This window comes from Clytia hemisphaerica, unplaced genomic scaffold (assembly GCF_902728285.1).
Source record: "Clytia hemisphaerica strain Z4C2 unplaced genomic scaffold, Clytia hemisphaerica genome assembly, whole genome shotgun sequence".
In the NCBI taxonomy this organism is placed as follows: domain Eukaryota; kingdom Metazoa; phylum Cnidaria; class Hydrozoa; order Leptothecata; family Clytiidae; genus Clytia; species Clytia hemisphaerica.
Window position 1 is genome coordinate 1,006,424 of NW_027103562.1, and position 20,744 is coordinate 1,027,167.

The 20,744-nt window shown below is 34.7% G+C and overlaps 1 protein-coding gene across 1 annotated transcript; it reads right to left on the minus strand.

Annotated features, from left to right (window-relative positions):
• Positions 1 to 57: 57 nt before the first annotated feature.
• On the minus strand, positions 58 to 20,675 carry LOC136800656 (unconventional myosin-Ie-like). The gene is made up of 29 exons (XM_067057307.1): positions 20,438 to 20,675; positions 10,088 to 10,219; positions 9,736 to 9,825; positions 9,486 to 9,580; positions 9,164 to 9,341; positions 8,662 to 8,739; positions 8,473 to 8,557; positions 8,100 to 8,203; positions 7,838 to 7,970; positions 7,531 to 7,594; positions 7,262 to 7,394; positions 6,959 to 7,039; positions 6,784 to 6,870; positions 6,390 to 6,473; positions 6,142 to 6,228; positions 5,541 to 5,621; positions 5,288 to 5,373; positions 5,071 to 5,152; positions 4,740 to 4,846; positions 4,349 to 4,447; positions 3,854 to 3,998; positions 3,376 to 3,660; positions 3,070 to 3,129; positions 2,881 to 2,966; positions 2,573 to 2,722; positions 2,172 to 2,329; positions 1,679 to 1,922; positions 1,311 to 1,495; positions 58 to 1,087 (listed from the first exon to the last, which is right to left on the minus strand). Exons 1-29 carry the CDS (start codon positions 20,438 to 20,440, stop codon positions 1,011 to 1,013), a joined length of 3,279 nt encoding a protein of 1,092 aa, XP_066913408.1. The 5' UTR covers positions 20,441 to 20,675; the 3' UTR covers positions 58 to 1,010.
• Positions 20,676 to 20,744: the final 69 nt, after the last annotated feature.

Consider the following 20,744-nt stretch of genomic DNA (forward strand, 5'->3'; position numbering starts at 1 on the left):
CTACCTACACTGAAACCCAATCGGCGAAGGAGCAGTAAAATCGAAGACATCGCTTAGTTCTCGTATTTTTAAGTATTATTTTTAGTGAAAAATGAAAAATATTTCAATTTCAAAATATATAGCTAAGATATTCAGTAAAATTTGATATCAAATTTCAATATTCAAAAAATGTTGCAAGGACCAAAAAATTATAAATTCATTTATAAATAATAACAATAATATTCTGTGAGGATATTTTTATACCACTGTAAAATATCATGGTGCCAACCCTACAGGGGTGTGAGCTTGGTACCCAAGGAAAGGACAATATCGCATATTGGAAAATATTTGTCAGCGTGGAAAAAGAAACTTTAGTGAACAATATTTAAAAAAATCAAACTTAAAAAGATCAAAAATACTAACTCCCCACCCTAATATTAACAGAAACGAAAAATTATTTTTAAAAATGATGTAAGGACGGACGCAAACCAAAAATATTAATCAAAAAACAATATAAACTAAAAAATTCTTTTAAATTACAAAGATTCGTGTAAAAACAATATCATGGGATAGTAAGCTAGCAAAATAAATTGACATTATAGAAATTTCTGGATAGAGACATGTTCGAGCCTTATTCAAATTGCTTCAATCAAGGTATATGAAGCGTTTTAAAACTTTTAAAACAGTGAAGCTTTAAAACATCGAATATCACAACATACAAAAGAAGCAATAAAAAAAGTGTAAAAAGGTAGAAAAGATAAACTAAAACAGAACAATTTCACAAAACAAACTTGTATTTAGACACTGAGGTAGCCAAAATAGAAAAAAAACATTGATTCCTAACAAAACCTGAGGAGATTGCCATATGACAAAATATCTTGAATGCATTCTAAGGATTTTTGTATTCTCAAAGCCGTGATTTCCAGCATATATTTTTTGATGTTGCAGAAGTTCCTAAGGAGACGTCAGGAGGTGCAAGTATAACTTATATTACTAATTTTAAATTTTGTTTTCCTTTTTAGATGACATTTTCACACCTTTTCTACATAATTTGCAGGGAACAAGCCTTCCTTTCCACGAAGTTTGCCAGTCCACCAACCTGATGCATCTAAAGAGGAACAAAAATGGTTCAGATTGTTGATTTAATCCTAAGAAGTTCTTTTAGGGAGCACTAGACAGTTTGAGTTAAGGAGTATAAAGTTTCTGATGATTATTATCTTCTTCTTTTTTTATAAGTGTTTATTAAGAAACAGCGATGCCAACGATTTGTTCGAGTTAAGGAGAATATCGAGTTATAGCGGTTGGAGTTATGGAAAATCTACTGTGCATACCTTCATTGACGATCTCGATCATTTCCCCTTCAGCGAAAGAAAGTTCATCAGCTTCTTGTGGTTCATAAGTATACAAAGTTTTACACATGGGTAATCGAGGTTTCGGTGCAGGGCGTGGTTTGGCTGAACGAGACTGAGGTGGCGGAGGCGCTTTACGATGTTTGCCTGAGCTTTGGCGTGTCACACTGTGTAAAATAAAAAGAATGAATAATAATCAGTGCCACGAATCAACTAGTGAGTACCTAAAAGCATAAAATAAAGCTATTGTTTGTCATAGTATCGTCGAATAAAAGGCAGGTTTGAGCATTTTCAATCTCTAAAACTTTTGGTAAGTAATTTATCTCATTGAAAGACATGGCGGTACATACCCGCTTTGTCCTGCATCCGGTGTTTTCATGAAGTCTCCATTGCCAACACCCGAATCACGTTTGGCGTACTGTGACGCTCCACTCTTGGGTAGGTTGGGATGGTTACTGTTGTGTTTGACGCTCCTACTTAGTGATTGTCGTCGATCAATTCCTTTCTGCGGTTGAGAATACTGCGGTGCTTGGTTGTATCCACCACCGCCTCTTTGTTGAGGGCGTGCTGAGGCGGCGTAATGGCGACCAGGTTCTGTGGAGTACAAAAAGATGACGGTAGGGAAATGGTTATAGATAAACGTGACCAAGAGAGTACAAGGTCAGGTTAAAAGTGAAAGCCTATTCTTTATCATTTTTGTCAAAGATTCTGAACGGTATGACGTTTTGAGAGCTTATATCATAACGTCTTGTTTACAATTTTAAATGAAGAATATTTAAATAAAAAGGGAAAACATAATTAAAAGATACAAGTAAGTATAAAAGGTTTAAAAGAAAGTATTACTTGAGTCAGGTGGTAATCCTTCGCCGATCGAAATATTTAACGTTTTCCCACTTGGTTTCAGTATAGGGAAATCACCATTCCCCTTGGTGAATTGGATATTTCTCGTTCCACCACCACCGAGTTTTTCCCAACGATCTTTCTTCACAGCTATCGTTATACTAAAATCAAAAATAGTTTTTAACGGTAGACCTTGATGAAAGCACTCTCAATATTTTTAAAGCTTATTTCAAAGAGTCATTTCTTCTGTATTCTTTAATTGAGAGAGGCGTGGTTTTTGCAAGTTCTGTCTTCGCTTAACGCGACCGTTTTATGCAATTAGATTGGAAAAACGACGAGTAAAGTAAATAATCTTTCGACGCCTTGTAATTAAGACAAATAAAGTTGAAAGCAAAATAACTTACTTATTTTTCACTTCTACTTTCAATTTTTGTTTTGTGATATTTTCAAATTTCTTTGCCAGTAGCGTTAGAAATTCAGTTTTGAAGACAGATTCCAAAATGCTATCGTAGTCGTTCTGTACGTGGATGATCAAAAAGTCGTCTTGTAGCGCGCTGAAATAGAGCGACAGAAAATTCTCATCATCTGATTCAATGAGACATTTAAAGCGCCTCGTATTTTTTTCTACCAAAACCCTTTCTAAGAGCAGAGGACAACACAAGAACAGAATATGTTGGGTGAGATCTGGTGAGATTAAACTTTTGCTACCTACCTCAAAGTGATAGAGGAGATATCATTCATTGTTAGCTTTCGTTTCACCACTTCCACGATTTTGCCTTTTTCTGGACCTTTCTTGATCTGGAATACAAAAAAGTGTGTAACTTTAAATTTGATCAGGGTATAAGGTAAAAAGCCAAAAGGAATTGTGCGGCTCGATTATTCGAATATACTTCAAACTTACCTTTTCTCTACCAATCAGATAAATGTGTTTGGGTGTCAACAGCAAGTCTCTCTTCATGCCCTACAAAATTCATACACATACTTTTAATTTATTTCGATATCAATTATTGTCGTCAAGGAACAGTTTACAACGAATGATACAACGCGAACCTCCCTGGGACATCAAAAATTGACCAAGGTGCCATTAAAATTGTTTTACGTAAAACTAGTCCAGAATCAATTCAACTTTAAAATGATGCATGAATGATCACGAGGCACACGAGTTTCTGACTTTTCAGTAAGAGATGAACGAGAGAAATGGTCAAACCTTAAAACGTCTGTCATATTTCTCAACGGTATGTGCAAACTCTACACGTTCGCGTTTCTCCAAAAGTTTCCTCAACTCTGGGTTATCATCTAAACCAATGTAATCTCCAACGAAATTCCTGTTGATGGACCACCGGCGACGCTCTTTGCGTTTGTGTAGAATATCCGAAGCTTCTTCTTTGAGCACCAGGAACATCTGCCGTGATTTGTACTGCCTATACGCTTTCTGTATCGTTCGCGCGAACGAATCGAATTTACGCTCTCGAAGTTCTTCAAGTAAGAAAAGCTACAAAAAGACAAAAAACTCATCACACTGGAGAATCGACTGGTAACCAGCTGACGTACCAGTCTTTGTATTTTGTATTTATTAAACAACTTTTTTTAGATTGCAAGGAATACGGTATAAATTATTTCAGTAGGAGCCGACAAATTTCATGTCTTTCAAAATATTCTAGTTTACCTAACACTGTCACACATACCGATTCAGGATTTTTGATGAAGACCTTAGTTCTTCCGAGTTGCCATTGGTCAGGTTCCATTTGCACTGCATTCATCAAATGTTTGATACCAGCGGTCACCTCTCCTTTCCATGAAGGGTACGTCTCCGGTGTCACGATGGCGTACCTATCAAAAGAATTTTGGTTGTTCAAGAAATTAAGAAAACTGTCATAAAACTGTAAGATATCGTTAAAGAAGTCATTTTAAACCAACTTTCCAATTAATCGCATATAATAAATCACATGTTCACCTTTTTTACACTTTTCGAAAAAGTCCATATTTATGAGACTAGTGGCTCAAACTCAAAGCAATAGCTTCAAGTTAAAAAATCTAATTTCTAAATAAAAACTAGTACTTTGGGACATTTTTTTTTCATGGGTCGACTAGTAGGATTCTAACCCAAACATTGGGCCATCAGAAGACTCACTTGACGGTGAGATAGAGCGACGCACGAAAAATAACCATAAGAATAATACCTTCTCAAGAATTTTTCGAAGACACGACGAAATGCATAACCAGCTCTTCGAACACGAATGTTTTCTTTCAATCCCAAATATTCCACTTGATGTTTGCATCTGTCAGCGGGAAAGTAAAAAAAAATCAAGATACTTTGGGCTGTTCAAGCCAACAGTATGAATAGAACATTAATTGACAAAGGGATGGAATCCATCACTTCATCTGAGTTTAGAAGTTAGTTATTGGAGACTCTTATTGTTTGTGGCATTATTTTCGACCCTTTTTGAAAATCCATCACAAATTTCCAGCCGAACGTTTTTACTTACATAGCATTATTTTTTATGTATCACTAACATGTACATGATGAAAGCCATACAAATGGACGGACTTATCGACTTATCGAGGACTTACCTATCGTTTTCCCAGTCATGGGCTTTTTTAGTTTCGTTTGGTTTGAGACAGCGAATGTAGTGCGGTGTACATTTCATCAATTTGTTCACCAATTCATTGGCTTGTTTCTAAAATGGAAATATTTTCAGAAATACTAAAATTTGCCGTCTGTAACCGTAGAGTTTGGTAAACATTTTTAACTTGTAATTTTTAGGTATAAGATTGAAAATGCTCGGTAACTTGTTTGAAAATACAGTAACCAGGCAATAACAAAGTAAGAAAGATAGCTCTCAACAGCTCTAAAAAAAACAAATTCAGAGCTCCTTTGATGCGCAGTGCATGATTACCATACCTTGATTTTCACGCTAGCCGTGGTAGGTTTTCCTCTCTTTGTATCGCTTGTGTCATCAGGAAACAAACCAACAATAAATTGGCTAAAAAATAACATAAACAATGAGTTAAAAAGAGAGGTTGAAGGAAATAAATCACCGTCCTAAAACTGAAAACGTAGCATTCCTTTGTACTTAAGAATCCCAGTGCGTTTTGATATTATTAAATGAATACCTTACTTTTCGCTAGACTTCATGAGTTCAATGAGATCCTTGTACAACACATCACGATTCCTTTCGCAAAAACCGTCCGCATCATAGGTGACCTACAAACAAAATATTCGACAATTCTTTCAGCTATGTGCTATTTTGTTGGGTTTTTAAGTTAATTTTGCATATATGTATCAAGCATTTTAAGAAGCCAAAAAACAATCCATCGATGGTAAACTGCAAACTCAATGAAAATCTTAAATCATTAAATCAAGTGAGTAACCTTTCCAGCATAATGGTGGATAACGAATCCTGCATTGAAGCCATTGTAATGTTTGTGATCACCAACTGCACCAGAGAGTTTCTAAAGAAAAGTAGTTACACGTCTTTTTTTTTTTAAGAAACTAGTTTTACCAAGCAGCCTCAATGTTTCCTAAGAAATCGGCCTTTTGAGCCTTAAATGTTTCTTACATGTTTCTAAACTTTTTGACATAATTAGCCTTGATTGGAAGGTTCTTATAAAAAACCGAATTAAAAAATGTTATTTTCTCATTCTCAGCCTCAGCATGTTTCTTAGATGTTTCTTAGTTTTTAGGCATTCTGAGCCTCGTGTTTCTTAAAAGTGTGTTTCTTTAAAAAAAAAGACGTGTACCTTATTAAACAATTCCTTATGATGTACAAACAATGCAAAACCAATATCACCAGGCCGTTCTTCCATGAAAGTAAGCTTTTATAACACTCAGACTAATAAAGCTAAAAGCCTTCTCTTCCTTTCTTAGGAGCAGTTTTAGCATCATCCAGTTTATGCAACAGAAGCATTGAAAAAAGTTGTACGAATTAACCTCTTAGTTCTATTTTAAAATAATCAAAGAAACAGCCAATACCTGGAGTAATTTCATATCAGCCCCATCTCCTTGGGCATGCAATGTTGCACAGACATCGTCAAGTACGCACATGATGCCTGGTGGTTTCTATAATAAACAAGAGAAAGCAATGTTAAGAAGAGAATTTGTTTTTTTGGCTTTGTTCATCCAGACAATTTACACAACTACTGATGACATAAATTTTATCTAAGTTATTAAATTCGCCAAAGATAATAAGCATTATAAGTATTACTAGTTTTGCTTTATACCTTCAATTCTATAAGATCACAGACAATTTTATTGTTGAAATAATCGATGGGTGTCCAAGAAATTCCTTCTTCTACATATTCTTCCTAAGATACATCAAAGATGATAATACGTTATACATTTAATGTTCATATTGAAATAAAACATAACAGATTTTTTACCTTTTTTGGTTTTGTTTGTTTTTTGTTTGTTTGATATTAACACACTGGACAATTTATACTGTCTTAGATTTGATATGTTATGGTCTAAATTATATTAATAGTTGGAGCTTGAACTTGTGGCTAATATACCGATTAAATTCTAATAAGTTTGATTTTACTTTTTCAGGAGGTTTTTGTCAAAGTAAATTGTCATCACTGAAACTAAATAAAAAGAAGGATTGATTTAAAAGGTTACCTGTTCTGCTTTAAGTGTGAGTTCAATAAAAATCTGTTGTAGTTTTTCATTAACGAAATTGATACAAAACTGTTCAAATCCATTTTTCTAAGAAAAAAAAAATCACAAATTAAGTTTTCACTGAATGTGGTCAAAGTGAATCATGAAGCAGCAAAGTATGATGACAAATCCCTACCTGAAAGATTTCAAAGCCATAAATATCAAGAATTCCCACAGAAATCTCACTGGAATCCTTTTCCATAGCACGGTTAATAGCCTGAAACAAAAATAATAAAACAATGTTTACGAGAGAAGGGAAGTATATTTATCAAGAACCAATAAGTTGATTAAGTAAAAACAAAGCAGAGATAAAACACATTTTCTCTTCAACGATATTTCGACCTCCAGAGATGTCTTTTCCAGATTTCTGAATAAAAAAAAGCTTGTTGTATAAATATTAAAAAAAGAAAAAATCACGTTAAAATAGAATGAAACACACCCCAACAAGCCAGTCAAATATTCTTGTATAAATAGCTTTAGCTAAAGCATCTCTTGTATATGAAGCCTGTTCAACGTTGAGTGTCATGTTAATCACTTCCTTTTTGCTGCCCCATTGACTTTCCACCACTCGACTGAAAAAAATGTATCAGACAGTGCATTTTTTCAAATGACAATGTAGTAGAAAATAATAAAATGTTTGAATAAAGTCAGCCTTTTATTATATACGCCAATAATAATGATATCATTACAGCTCAAACAAGCACAAACCTGATAAGCTTTTCTTTCAATGCTTCGGCACTGATTTGCAACAGGTAAGCTGGGTATTGCAAAACTAAAAATGATAATAAAATGTAATAAAATTATCAAAAGTATACATCCACAGTTTGTGTGATTATTATCCATCACTTTCTGACCGTAAATTAACACTGGTAACTATTTAAGAAAATCTAAAAAGCTGCGTCAGTTTCTCTCTCTGAAACCCTCTCCCCGACAAACATTTTTTTCAGTATAACGTGTTAGAAAAAAAAGCTCAGGAAAAAATAAAATAACAACAACACAAAATTTGAAGACATACAGTCGTCATTTTCTGGTTGTGCATAATTCCCAACTTCTTGGAAACTGATGTTTCCCAAGTGGAGAATACCAGCTACAAGTTGAAGGATGGACGCTTGTTGATCATTTGTTATGCCCATGGTATACATAGCATTCTAAAAAATAAAGAGCAAATCAAAAATGATTTAATAAATAAAAAAATTTACAGTTTAGACTCCACGATTTCAAACATATGGAGCATAACTGCATCAATTTTCTCTTTGCATATGGAATGGATTACTCACTCTAGTATCTTCATATTCTTTAACATCGTTGACATCGTCAACTTTATAACATCCACTCTGATTCAAATAGTAATAATAATCTGGTTCTGCCAGTCCAAATTGCTCTATGAAAAGTAAAAGTAAATCATAGACACCCCAACATTGGTTAAAGCTTCAGACAAAACAATATGTACTACACAAAACTAACATAACCAGACATAACCTTTGCTAAAATATTTTTTTTATTATTTAATTCAAAAAGTGGTGTGTACATCAGCTTTATAAAGACAATTGACAATTCACTAAGAAACTTCTTTAAGCATTAAGGTTGATGCAGATGGTCATAAAACAAATTAAAGAAAAAATATGTTCGATTTTCATGTAGCAAAAATACCTTTGTCTTCTGCTGAAGCACCATTGATCAATTGATAAAATATGTGAAAGTTTCTCTCATCTTGATTTTGCGTGACCACACGTGACTAAATTTAAAATATGTCATTATATCAAATCATAAGAAATTAAACAGACGACAAATCAAAAAACAATGGTTGAAATTGAAAAATAGTACTTTGAAAAATATTACCTTTTCTAGAAGAAAGTTTGAGATCTTGCCACCTTCAGGTTGGCCACCCCTTGTGAATTGGATTTCAACATATTTTCCCTACAAAAATCAAGTTTAATTTTGATATTAACAAAGTCCATAATGACATATATGCAATTGAATATAGCCTTACACTTTATTTATTGAGCATTTTCATCAGAAATATCATCTTGACCTTGACTTTGATTTATTGAGACAAAGCAATAAAAACGTTGCATTTTATCATAGTCTGTATAAAAAAACCCAGGTCTTGAACTTGCATGGAGAAATTACTTTGCTCTGCTTTTCGATCATGTGATTAAATTTCAAACCAATTGCAAGAAAAGGATTTCATAACATGGTCAAACACTGAGTAAATCAATCTTTATTGTTTGCTTTTAACAAACGAAAAAGTTAACAATAATAGGGTTCCAGACCAGGGTTTTTTATACAGACTATGGATTTATAAATTCATTGTACAATTAGTAACAGCTCTAGAACTTACAAATCTACTTGAATTATTATTTCTAACGGTTTTAGCATTTCCAAAAGCTTCTAGTAAAGGATTGGACTCTAAGATGACTTCTTTCACTTTAGCAACATTACCACTTCCACCAGATACTTTAGCAATGTAATTCATGATGAATTTTGCACTGACAGTTTTTCCAGCACCTGATTCACCACTGGAAAAAAATTGAAAAATATTTAAACAAACCAAATAAAATCTAGAGCAAAAATAGAATAAGGTTAATTGTTTTAATTGGGAGCAGAATCCAGAAAAAAATGTAAATCAAAATTTGTAACACAATAATGAGTTTTCAATCTACCTAATGATAACACATTGTCTTTCTTGTTCGATTAACATATTTCTGTACATATTGTCTGTCAACGCATAAACATGTGGTGGGTTTTCATAAGATGCCTAGAAATAAATAAATTCAGCAATCAGTTCTTTTGAGATGAGATCATTCAAAACTGTTCTAAAATATGTAAATTGTATTCCATATAATTGGAAGTTTAATAAAAATTCTGGCTAAGTGCTTGATCCAACAAATTTCATTTTATAAAGAATCTTACGGCTCCTTGGTACATTTCAATTTCTTTGTCTGTGAAGTATGGCAGCTGCTTGAAAGGGTTAACTGAGACAAGAACTGGTCCAATGTATGTCTGTTTGAAAGTTACGTTACAAGTTAAAGAACATAATAAGAAGAAGTGATCATAAGAAACTATCAGCATAAAATCAAATGAAAAGAATTTTGATTTCTAGTCAAATTAGAAAACTTGTGAATCGAGTCTGTTGGCTCACTTCTCCTTATCAAAAATGTAAAAAAAAGTCATTGTATGTATTATATCATGTATATAACAACAAAATTAGAACTATTAGAACTATTAAAACTATTACTAGAGACTATTACAATGAAAAGGATACATAAATGAGATCGTCCATGTATCTTTTCTTCAGATTTTCAACAATTGCTGATTCTTGAATTTTGGTGAGCAACACCATGTCCTCAACGCCACTGTTCTTGACATTGGCCTTACTTTGCCAATGATATGAAGGCTAAAAGAAAGATTTAGGCAAAGTAATTTTATATACATGTGCAAAAATGTTTCCAAATATTTGATACCTCCTCACAGAGAAAAATAGAAATGATGTCATTCAAACAATAAACCCCCTTCTCCCCCTTGTATACATACCGTATTGAGGGCCCCCTAAATAAAGATATTTTTGGTTCTGGAAAAAATATGTTCACTGTTCCCCAACACTAAGGTTCTATGCAGCTTTAAACATCAATTATATCAAACGTCATTTGATGTTTTACTGAAATATGTTAATATTTTGTGCATTAACTATGGTAAAAGCATCCTGACAGTTAGTCACACTAGGAAATCAAGTTTTCAGAAAAAACAACATCAGTCATCTACAAGATGTATTCGCAACAACAAGAATGAGAGTTACTTGAATCAAGTTCGCAAAACAATTAATTAAAAACTTGAAAGTTTGAAACAAAATAAAACGTGCATCAGCCAAAATCAACCAACCAAAATTTGTCATTCAATTTCTGAGACAACGCTTCGACTTTTTAAGGCCTTGCTTATACGCTAAAGTAAAAACAATTCTGCACATGTAAATGGGTCAGTGTTTGAGGTCTGGTAAAATGTCGGGGAAATAGCCTATCTGGCAGTGCGCGGATCTTGGTGGGTTCCGTCTCCCCCCGCAGATCTTTTTCTTGGGAAGTTGATCTTCAAATTAGTTCTCAAGGTTGGCTTAGCTCAAATCTTTTCATCTATGGCTCAAATTTTAGGCAATTTCTCATAGTTTTTGACAATGTTAATTTCATTAAAAAGCGCCAGGTTTTTTTTTAATGAATCCCTTTAGAAGTTTTGCAGCACATTTTTTTGCTTCAGAGTTAAAGTAAACTATATAGCACTTTTGCAGCATTAATCTTTGATACGTATTTTGGCGGGACGCTAGACGACCCTGCCGGTGCACCGGTGCCGGTGCAACCTGTCGGGTGTTTTGTCGTGTGCTGAAATTTCTAAATTTGCAAAAACACCCGACAATAGCGCACCCGACAGTCGGGTGCTAAAATTCCTAACTTTGTTACATGTCGGGTGCTATTCCAAGATGTAGCACCCAACAAAGTGCATCCGACTGTCGGGTGTTTAAATTTCTAGCTTCAAACACCCAACAACAGCACCCGACTGTTGGGTGCACCGGCAGGGTCGTGACGCTAGTGTGACTATCTGCCTGAGACCCTAATAAACTAACATGATGTCTCAATTCAAGCAAACTAAAAAACCACTGTATCATACAGTTTCAGGAGCCATATGAAACTTTACAATTGGGCTATAAAAAAAGTACATAATTATATATGAGTTAAAGTAAATTTTCTAACGATGGATTTCAAGGCTGAAAGCCACCTAAATAAGGTTCATCCTATAAAGGAAGTTCATTCTATGGTGGCCTATCTTGAAGTGAAGGTGGTTGAGCAAAATGTTTTTGACATATTGATGTAACTGCTTATTACTGTTTTCCTGCTGTTGATTAATGAAATTGTTACAAAAACATCACTTAATAATTAGGGGCAGCGTCCATATTCAAAGTCGCCACTCATAACGGGAAAAGGCTGTTAGTCGATAGGTATATTAGAATGTTGAGAGTTATACTATAGCTGTGGCATTGATGACCAAAATGAAATTCCACTAAAATTTCTATGGAAAAAATCAAAGACCGCTTACCGTACGCTCACTTCTTCACTTTTTCCTTTAGTACGCTACCATGAGATTGGGTAACTTGCATCAGTGGAGGCTAACATGCATAGCCCTCAAATGAAAGACCTGGCTGGTCATTAAAAGACAACTAAGCAGCTCTGCTCGCAGCTCTAGTCTACCATTTTTGTTTTGATTTAACTTTGTATTTTAATGACCAGCCAGGTCTTTCATTTGAGGGCTATGCATGTTAGCCTCCACTGAAGCAAGTTACCCAATCTCACAGTATCTAAAATCGTTTCCCTGCTGTTCCCTGGGCAATTTAGGGCTGGTTTCAGAGTATAACATTCTTGCCTTGGGAGTTTTCAATATCACCTTTAGATTGTACTTACAATATTGCTATCATGGCTTTTATCATGGTTTTCTTTCTTTTTTACTTAACTTAACAGGTTAAAACATTGCAATAAAATATATTGTTTATTCTTCAATCGATTTAGTTTCATTGTCCATCTTACAATCACTGTTGTTCTCGTCGAAGTTCTTTGGACCAACGACCAACTCCTTTAATATGTCCTTTGAGCTGTCAATGTAAGTTCCGTCAACTATCAGGTATTGCACATCCTTCACTTTTTCAATCAAAATTTCCAATTTTTCTGGGCAGTCCCAAGTGATGGAAACTTTGAACCAGGCGATGTCAATCGAACTGTTCGATTATCGAACTAATCGAACTTAATCGAACCCTATCGAACGATAGCTATCGACTACCGAACCCAATCGAACACCTATCGAACCGGGAAAATTTTCGTAAAGTTCGATGACTGTTCGATTATACGATTATAGTTCGATCGCAGTTCGATGAACACGATTGAGGTTCGATGAAGTTCGATTAAATCGATTTATACCTTGCCGCCCAATTTTTTATTTATATTCCGAGGGCGTATTGGCGGCACCATCCTCGCGGGCCATCCTATATCTATCAGAGTCAGGCACATCGACTGGCAAATGAACGGGGTATTTTTCACTTGCGACCATTGGCAAATGAACGGGGTCGAAAACGAAAGTGACGTAATAGCGCCGAATACCCAGTTTAATTGAACCGGGTTGGAAATATTTTGCTTCATTTCAAAGAACTGCATAGATGAAATTTTTTTTCCATGGGTCAATTTTGTCTTCGAAGATTGAAGAAACTTTTAATGAAACAAGTAATACTTTAATGGACCTACCTATTTATAAAACGAATAATTAGAATTTAATGGAAGTAATGTATAATTTTAAATTTCGATTTATATATCTATTGGAACGGAGAAAGCAATTAAGAAACGCATCGATGTTTAACGGTGAAAGAAAAATAATATCGACACTTTAATCAATCATTCATCTCGAGAAAATCTCAAAAAACCGCTTTTTTCGGGACATTTCCGGTTCTAGCGGCCGGAAAAAATTCTTTTTCGAAAATTGGGCTCTGTCACATTTTGGGCATTGCCATTTTACATCATTGTGCAAAAAATCATGAAATCTGTCGAGTATAAGTTGAAAAAATGAAGGAAAACCGTTTTACGCCGGTTTTCGGCGTTCCGGCGATTTTTAAGGAGTTCCGGATTCAAAGGATGATTTTCTTGGAAATAAACGATGCTAAGTTTGGACATCATCATAAAGAACATTTTTCTGTAAAGAAACAATTAAATAAGTTGAAAAATGTGACGGAAATGTGAAAAAAACGACGATTTCCGGCACATTTCCGGTTCTACAGACCGAAAAAAATTTTTTCGGCAAACGGTTTTCGACAAACCTTTTCGGCAGTACTAATGTGCATCTATGTGCAAAAAATCGCAAAAAACTAATGATAAAATCTCGAGAAAATCTCAAAAAACCGCTTTTTTCGGGACATTTCCGGTTCTAGCGGCCGGAAAAATTTCTTTTTCGAAAATTGGGCTCTGTCACATTTTGGGCATTGCCATTTTACATCATTGTGCAAAAAATCATGAAAATCTGTCGAGTATAAGTTGAAAAAATGAAGAAAACCGTTTACGCCGGTTTTTCGGCTGTTCCGGCGATTTTTAAGGAGTCCGGATTCAAAGGATGATTTTTTTGGAAATCAAACAATGCTAAGTTTGGGCATCATCATAAAGAACATTTTCTGTAAAGAAACAATTAAATAAGTTGAAAAAATGTGACGGAAATGTGAAAAAAACGACGATTTCCGGCACATTTCCGGTTCTACAGACCGGAAAAAATTTTTTTTCGGCAAACGGTTTTCGACACCTTTTCGGCAGTACTAATGTGCATCTATGTGCAAAAAATCGCAAAAAACTAATGATAAAATCTCGAGAAAATCTCAAAAAAACGCTTTTTTCGGGACATTTCCGGTTCTACCGGCCGGAAAAAATTTTTTTTCGAAAATCGGGCTCCGTCACATTCGAGGGTTTATAGTAATGCACCTTTGTGCAAAAAATCAGAAAAATTGAATGAGCCAATCTCGAGAAAAGTTGGTAACTAACGAACGAACTAACGAACACGGGTTAATTTATAGGACCTTCACCCCACCGGGGTAGGTCCAAAAATAAAGTTTTCTTCCTTTTTTCCCTTTTTCAGTTTGAAGTTCATTTTTATTCATTTTCACGCTTTTAGCCTGAGACGTCTATCTCATTTACACTGGATGACGAATACCCCATGCAAATGCTCACCCCGTTCATTTGCCAGGATGTGCCTGACTGTCTATCCCATCGGATGGGACAAGCTGGAGCTTTTATTACTTTCTTTAAAGAAAGTGTCATCTCTATTATTTCAAATGAGCAATAATGAGTGAAGCATACGGTGCTTGTGTTTTGATTAACGAACCTCGTAATTTTCTGAAAGGTAAAGAAGTAGAATCAATCCGACACAATCATCGAACCACAATGAACTTTCATCAAACCACATTGAACTTAACTCGAAATTCGTCGAACATCAATCGAACTCCATCGAATAAAGAACACTCATCGAACTAAATCGAACTTATCACAAAATAGCTGTTCGATCGGGTTCGGTAATCAAACAGTTATCGTTCGATTTTGTTCGATAAAGTTTGATGGTTCGATAACGAAAATCGGTTCGATAGGGTTCGGTTGACACCGCCTGGTTTGAATATGTTTCTGCTGTCTCCAAAACTGGATGTAGTTTACAAAACACTGTTCTACTTTTTGCTGAAGTTGGACACTCTGTCCACCCGGGGTTGGTGTAATTTAAGATGCACGATCTAACGATTTACGATGCACGATTCGCGATCCGTGCATAAAATATGTTAATTCATACGTAATTATGCTAATCATGATAAAATATTTAGACAATTTACAAACTTTCATTCGCTGAAACTCAATTATTTTTAAGAACATCATTTATGTAAGATTATACAAATTATTCTCTTTTCAATTTAAATTTAGTTAAAGATCAAAAGAAAGTGAAGGCCACGTGCATTTACCTTCTTGACTCTCTCTTTTTCATCACTTGAATCAATATAGGGGAATTATTTACAGAAAGAAAATTCTTTCTCACAATAGAGCACCGTTTTTTTGCTTCGTATATTACGGCCCGCAAAACATATTGTTAACCAATTCTTTTATTTGCTTTAAGAAAGAAATTCCTATTGATTATGATTGTTAAAACTGCGAGCAAAAATATTTCTTGTGCATTGTTTACTATCACTCTCTGTCTATTGTAAGATTATGTTCACAAGGTAGCTTCCATTATCAACATTATCTAAGTTAGTTTTTTTCATAATTTAACAGTCGTAATTATTTGTAGTTCCGCTGCTTGCTTATTTCTTTTTTGTTGCATAAATTTGTCATGGTAAACAAAAGTGATATATAGATAGATAGATGGATATAGATAGATAAATATATTTACCGGTTTATACTTTACTGTTGAATATATACAGGGTGACAGATAAAATATGTACATGTCTCTTTTGTCGATGCAAATAAAATGTTAGCTCAAGTTATGTACTAATAATACTATGTGCTGATAAAAATAAGTAAAGTAATATTTCCCTAATTAGTTTAGTAGTCAGTGAATGAGAAAACGGAAGGGAAACACACGAAGAATAGTTCAGAGAACCAGTGGACTCGGAGTAACCTAAGGTTAAGTATTCACAAGTGCAAACAAATGCAGAGGTAGGTATAAAGGGAGACAGTTACATCAAAATGCCTCGAAAATGTCAATATGAAAATTGCGTAATCAGAAAACGTATGTCTCGCTCATTATAAAAAGGCCGAGACAAACTTTCAATAATTGGATTGTAACATTGAGTTAAGTCTCTTTTGTTAAGTCACCAGGGGGTAAATAAAACAGACCTTGATACATTTATCATTCGTTTCAACTTGACGATTCGTTTAAAACTCAGCCTCCTAAATATTTGGGGTAGGTAAAATATGTATATACAAAGAAATTCATACTTTTCCAACCCGGCCAATCTTTAAAAAAGAAGCGAACAATAAAATGTAATTACCCTTTCCAAATAAACCTCTTCGGTGGCGAGCGTAGTCTACTCTGACGTAATTGTAAAATTTATGTAATGGGAGTTTGACATAGTAATGTAATATTGTTTGGGGAATTATGAAGTTCTCTGGAATTCCGATTGCATTTATTCAAGTTGATTTTTTATGACTTCTAATGGTACTTTTTCTAACAAGTTTGATTACTCTGTTCTCACACTGATGTCTTTTTTTCGCGTCCTTTTTTGTGATTACTTTTATTCATATTTTTAAAGACAGGTAAGAAGGCATATTGATGTAACTGGGAGATGGTACTGTTCTGTTTCTGAACGAGACAAGGTAACAGAAGACGAAGATATGAAGAGAAAAGGAAGAAGGAAGGAGTGAAAAGATTATGCCATTGTTTTAGAATTATGGGGTATAGACAAAACGCTGAACGGCGGAACGACGGAATGCCGGAACCGGAATAGCTGTTCCGGCCGGAATAGCTATTCCGCGGAATAATGATTTTTTTTTTTATTTTGTATTCCGCGGAATATGATTATTTATATTTTTTTTCCATCTGGGCCAAGTCAAGCTAACGAAGGTATGACATTGCTGAAAAATTTGAGTAAAGCACGGCTAGAAGTTGGTCCAGTGGTTAAAAGTGTTGGTTTCGCGCACTAGGGATCCCCGGGTCGAAGCGGGTCAAAGTCATTTTTAAAATTTTTATCCAGGTTTTGATGTTTCATGTTTTTTTGGGTGCAGATTCCGAAAAAATAGGTCTGAAGTCCTGAAAAGTTGACGGAAGGGCGCTATGAGACCGTAAAGGACCCGTACGGGACCGTGAATGACCCCCTCCCCTAGCGCCGGACTGGGTAGGTCTCACGACTTGAAACTTTCTGGAGACGTCAAGCATATCGAAGGGGGGGAGCATGCCAAATCTCATCACTCCACTGTTACCAGTCGCCGGGCTACGGGCCGCGCAAGGTACGTTGCAGGACGTCCCCGTACGGACGATTGCCGGGTCGTACGTAGCCTGGAGATCCATGCTATGATTTCTTATTCTATATACTGATGGCGAAATATATAGCATGGTATGGGCTGACAGTTTGAATTTCCCATATCCTAATAACGGTTGAAAACACAGCCAATCAAATCCTGTTATTGTTTCACTGGTCACACTTTCTTAAAGAAAGCGCAACTTCCGAAATTTGGTTTTTGTTTTAGTAAGTGAGGACAGCGCTAAATTCGAATTTCCCACTGTAATTTTTTTGAGTCCAAAATCGGACTCACAGCTCTGACCCGTCAAGTATTCATCAGATTTTTAAAAAAATACGCAGACGGGTTCCTGTCTAGGTCGTACGGCGTTTTTAGCCGGTCAAATTTTCCGTGAGGTATAATTAATCTAGTTCTATCTTAAAGTCTGTCCAGATATAATTGGCAGTGGAAACAAGAATGCCTGTAACTTTTGATAGTGAAATATAATTATGAAAATTTTTTTTGCTTGTTTTAGAGAATCAAAAGCACTATATTTAAATGTATTTTTGTTTGAAAAATTCGCGATTTTTAGCGGTTTAATTTGCGATTGTAAAAATTGAGCTTTTTTTCTACTTATGCTATAACGTTCATTTTTACACCAGTGGTAGTTCAACCTTAGGTTAAGAAGTTTGTTAAATTTCAAGGCAAACAAAAGAGTCCTTCGGAAGATATAGGACCCGAAATACCCCTTGGTAGCACTTTTCTGTGAAATATCAAATCTCCAACTTATTACTAAAAACGGGGGTAGTGATATGATTGATGAAACAGTTTTTCGATCATAACACATTTTACAATCTCTTTAATGACCTCATAGCCAAACTGGTCGTGTTCAGACCTGAAAGTTTAAGTTTAAGGTTCAAGTAGTACTTTGTTGATATGGGAATTTAATTATAATCACTTTTCTTTTGTCATCATCGATTGGCGATCTCGAGGAATCTCCTTTCCTAACTTGAAATCATGTCATCTTCTCTCTTGCTAGATACTTTGAAACAAAAAAGATTTCAGGGAATCCCTCTGCAAAACACTAATTCGTGGTCGTTGAAGCCATTACTGCTAGAGATGCTCCGAGCGTCTCTAAGTCATAAATTTCACGTTCTTTTTTCTTCATTTACAAAAGGAGCATGCTTTTCACTTGCGAATTCTGATTTCGTCTATTCAGAAAACTGTAACGAAATCGTAAAAACTTTTTTTTTAAACTAGAGGGTGATTCCTTTTTAAACTTTGGTTTAACTAATGAGGAGCGTGCCGTTAGATACAAAAGGAATATAAAAGAAACATGTAGACCTAATTGCTTTAAACCTTGGTCTGAACACGACCACTGTGTTTAGTGTTTTGGGAATTAGCAAAGTTCTTTAATGACTTAAAAATAACAAAGGCAATATAAGTTCATGCTTATCCTTTCAATAAAAACAATTATATTGCATATGATTTCACTTCGTTTCGAAATAACCAATGATACCAATAATACCAATGCACCAACACTTAACATTTTCCAACTTTTAATTGCACTGTTCAAAAAAGAAAACATAACCCCCATTTTTAGTAATAAGTTGGAGATTTGATATTTCACAGAAAAGTGCTACCAAGGGGTATTTCGGGTCCCATATCTTCCGGAGGACTCTTTTGTTTGCCTTGAAATTTAACAAACTTCTTAACCTAAGGTTGAACTACCACTGGTGTAAAAATGAACGTTATAGCATAAGTAGAAAAAAAGCTCAATTTTTACAATCGCAAATTAAACCACTAAAAATCGCGAATTTTTCAAACAAAAATACATTTAAATATAGTGCTTTTGATTCTCTAAAACAAGCAAAAAAAATTTTCATAATTATATTTGACTATCAAAAGTTACAGGCATTCTTGTTTCCACTGCCAATTATATCTGGACAGACTTTAGTTAGATCTAAGGCAGTTACATCAAAATGCCTCGAAAATGTCAATATGAAAATTGCGTAATCAGAGAACGTATGTCTCGCTCATTATAAAAAGGCCGAGACAAACTTTCAATAATTGGATTGTAACATCGAGTTAAGTCTCTTTTGTTAAGTCACCAGGGGGTAAATAAAACAGACCTTGATACATTTATCGTTCGTTTCAACTTGACGATTCATTTATAAAACTCAGCCTCCTAAATATTTGGGGTAGGTAAAATATGTAGAAAGAAATTCATACTTTTCCAACCTGGCGAATCTTTAAAAAAGAAGCGAACAATAAAATATAATTACCCTTTCCAAATAAACCTCTTCGGTGGCAAGCGTAGTCTACTCTGACGTAATTGTAAAATTTATGTGATGGGAGTTTGACATAGTAATGTAATGTTGTTTGGGGAATTATGAAGTTCTCTGGAATTTCGATTGCATTTATTCAGGTTGATTTTTTATGACTTCTAATGGTACTTTTTCTAATGAGTTTGATTACTCTGCTCTCACACTTATGTCTTTTTTTTTCGCGTCCTTTTCCGTGATTACTTTTATTTATATTTTTAAAGACATGTAAGAAGGCATATTGATGTAACTGTAAGGGAAACACTCAAACATAAAATCCCAAACAACACCCCGGGAAAGGTGTATTAGAATGACTTCACAAGCGAGTGCACGAGTGCATTCCTTTATATACGAAAAACAGCCAAAATGAGGTAGCCGATTGCTGATTATGGGTGATTATGGGTGGTAATGGGTGATTATGGATGATTATGTACATAGATATACCCTCAGGGGTGGTGATAAAAGAGAAAGATTATTATTATAATAAAAGATCATATTTCGCGGAATAGCTATTACAAAAAATAAAAAAAATATAAAAAAATCATATTCCGCGGAATAGCTATTCCGGCCGGAACAGCTATTCCGGTTCTGGCATTCCGGAATTCCGCCGTTCTGCGTTTTGTCTCCACCCAGAATTATGTTATATAATTTTAAGTTTTATGATAATTATTAGGAATAATCAGCATACTTTATGCATGGATTGCGCATCGTGAATTGTAAATCGTTAGATCGTGCCTCTTAAATTACACCAACCCGTCCACCCGGCTGTAATTAAAAAAGCTACGAAAAATAAAATTAAAAAAAATATCCTACCATTTTGACAAAGTCTTTTTTCTGGATGGAAAAAAGCAGGTTAGCTAAGTTCTGCTTTCGAAATTGATTTCAATGATTACTAAATAGCCATTTTCCTTCTTGTCACACCTAATCAATGAAAAGTGATATCATCATCAAATCTTCACTGGCTGGTTTTTCACGAATCGAAAGTCATTTTCCAAAGTTGACAAAAATGAGCAACCATATTGAGTCAAAGAGAAACAAACAACACACACTCACTAAAATTAACAAACTTACAGTAATTACATGGAGCCGTTACTTAGAAAGTATGACCAAGATCGCCTTT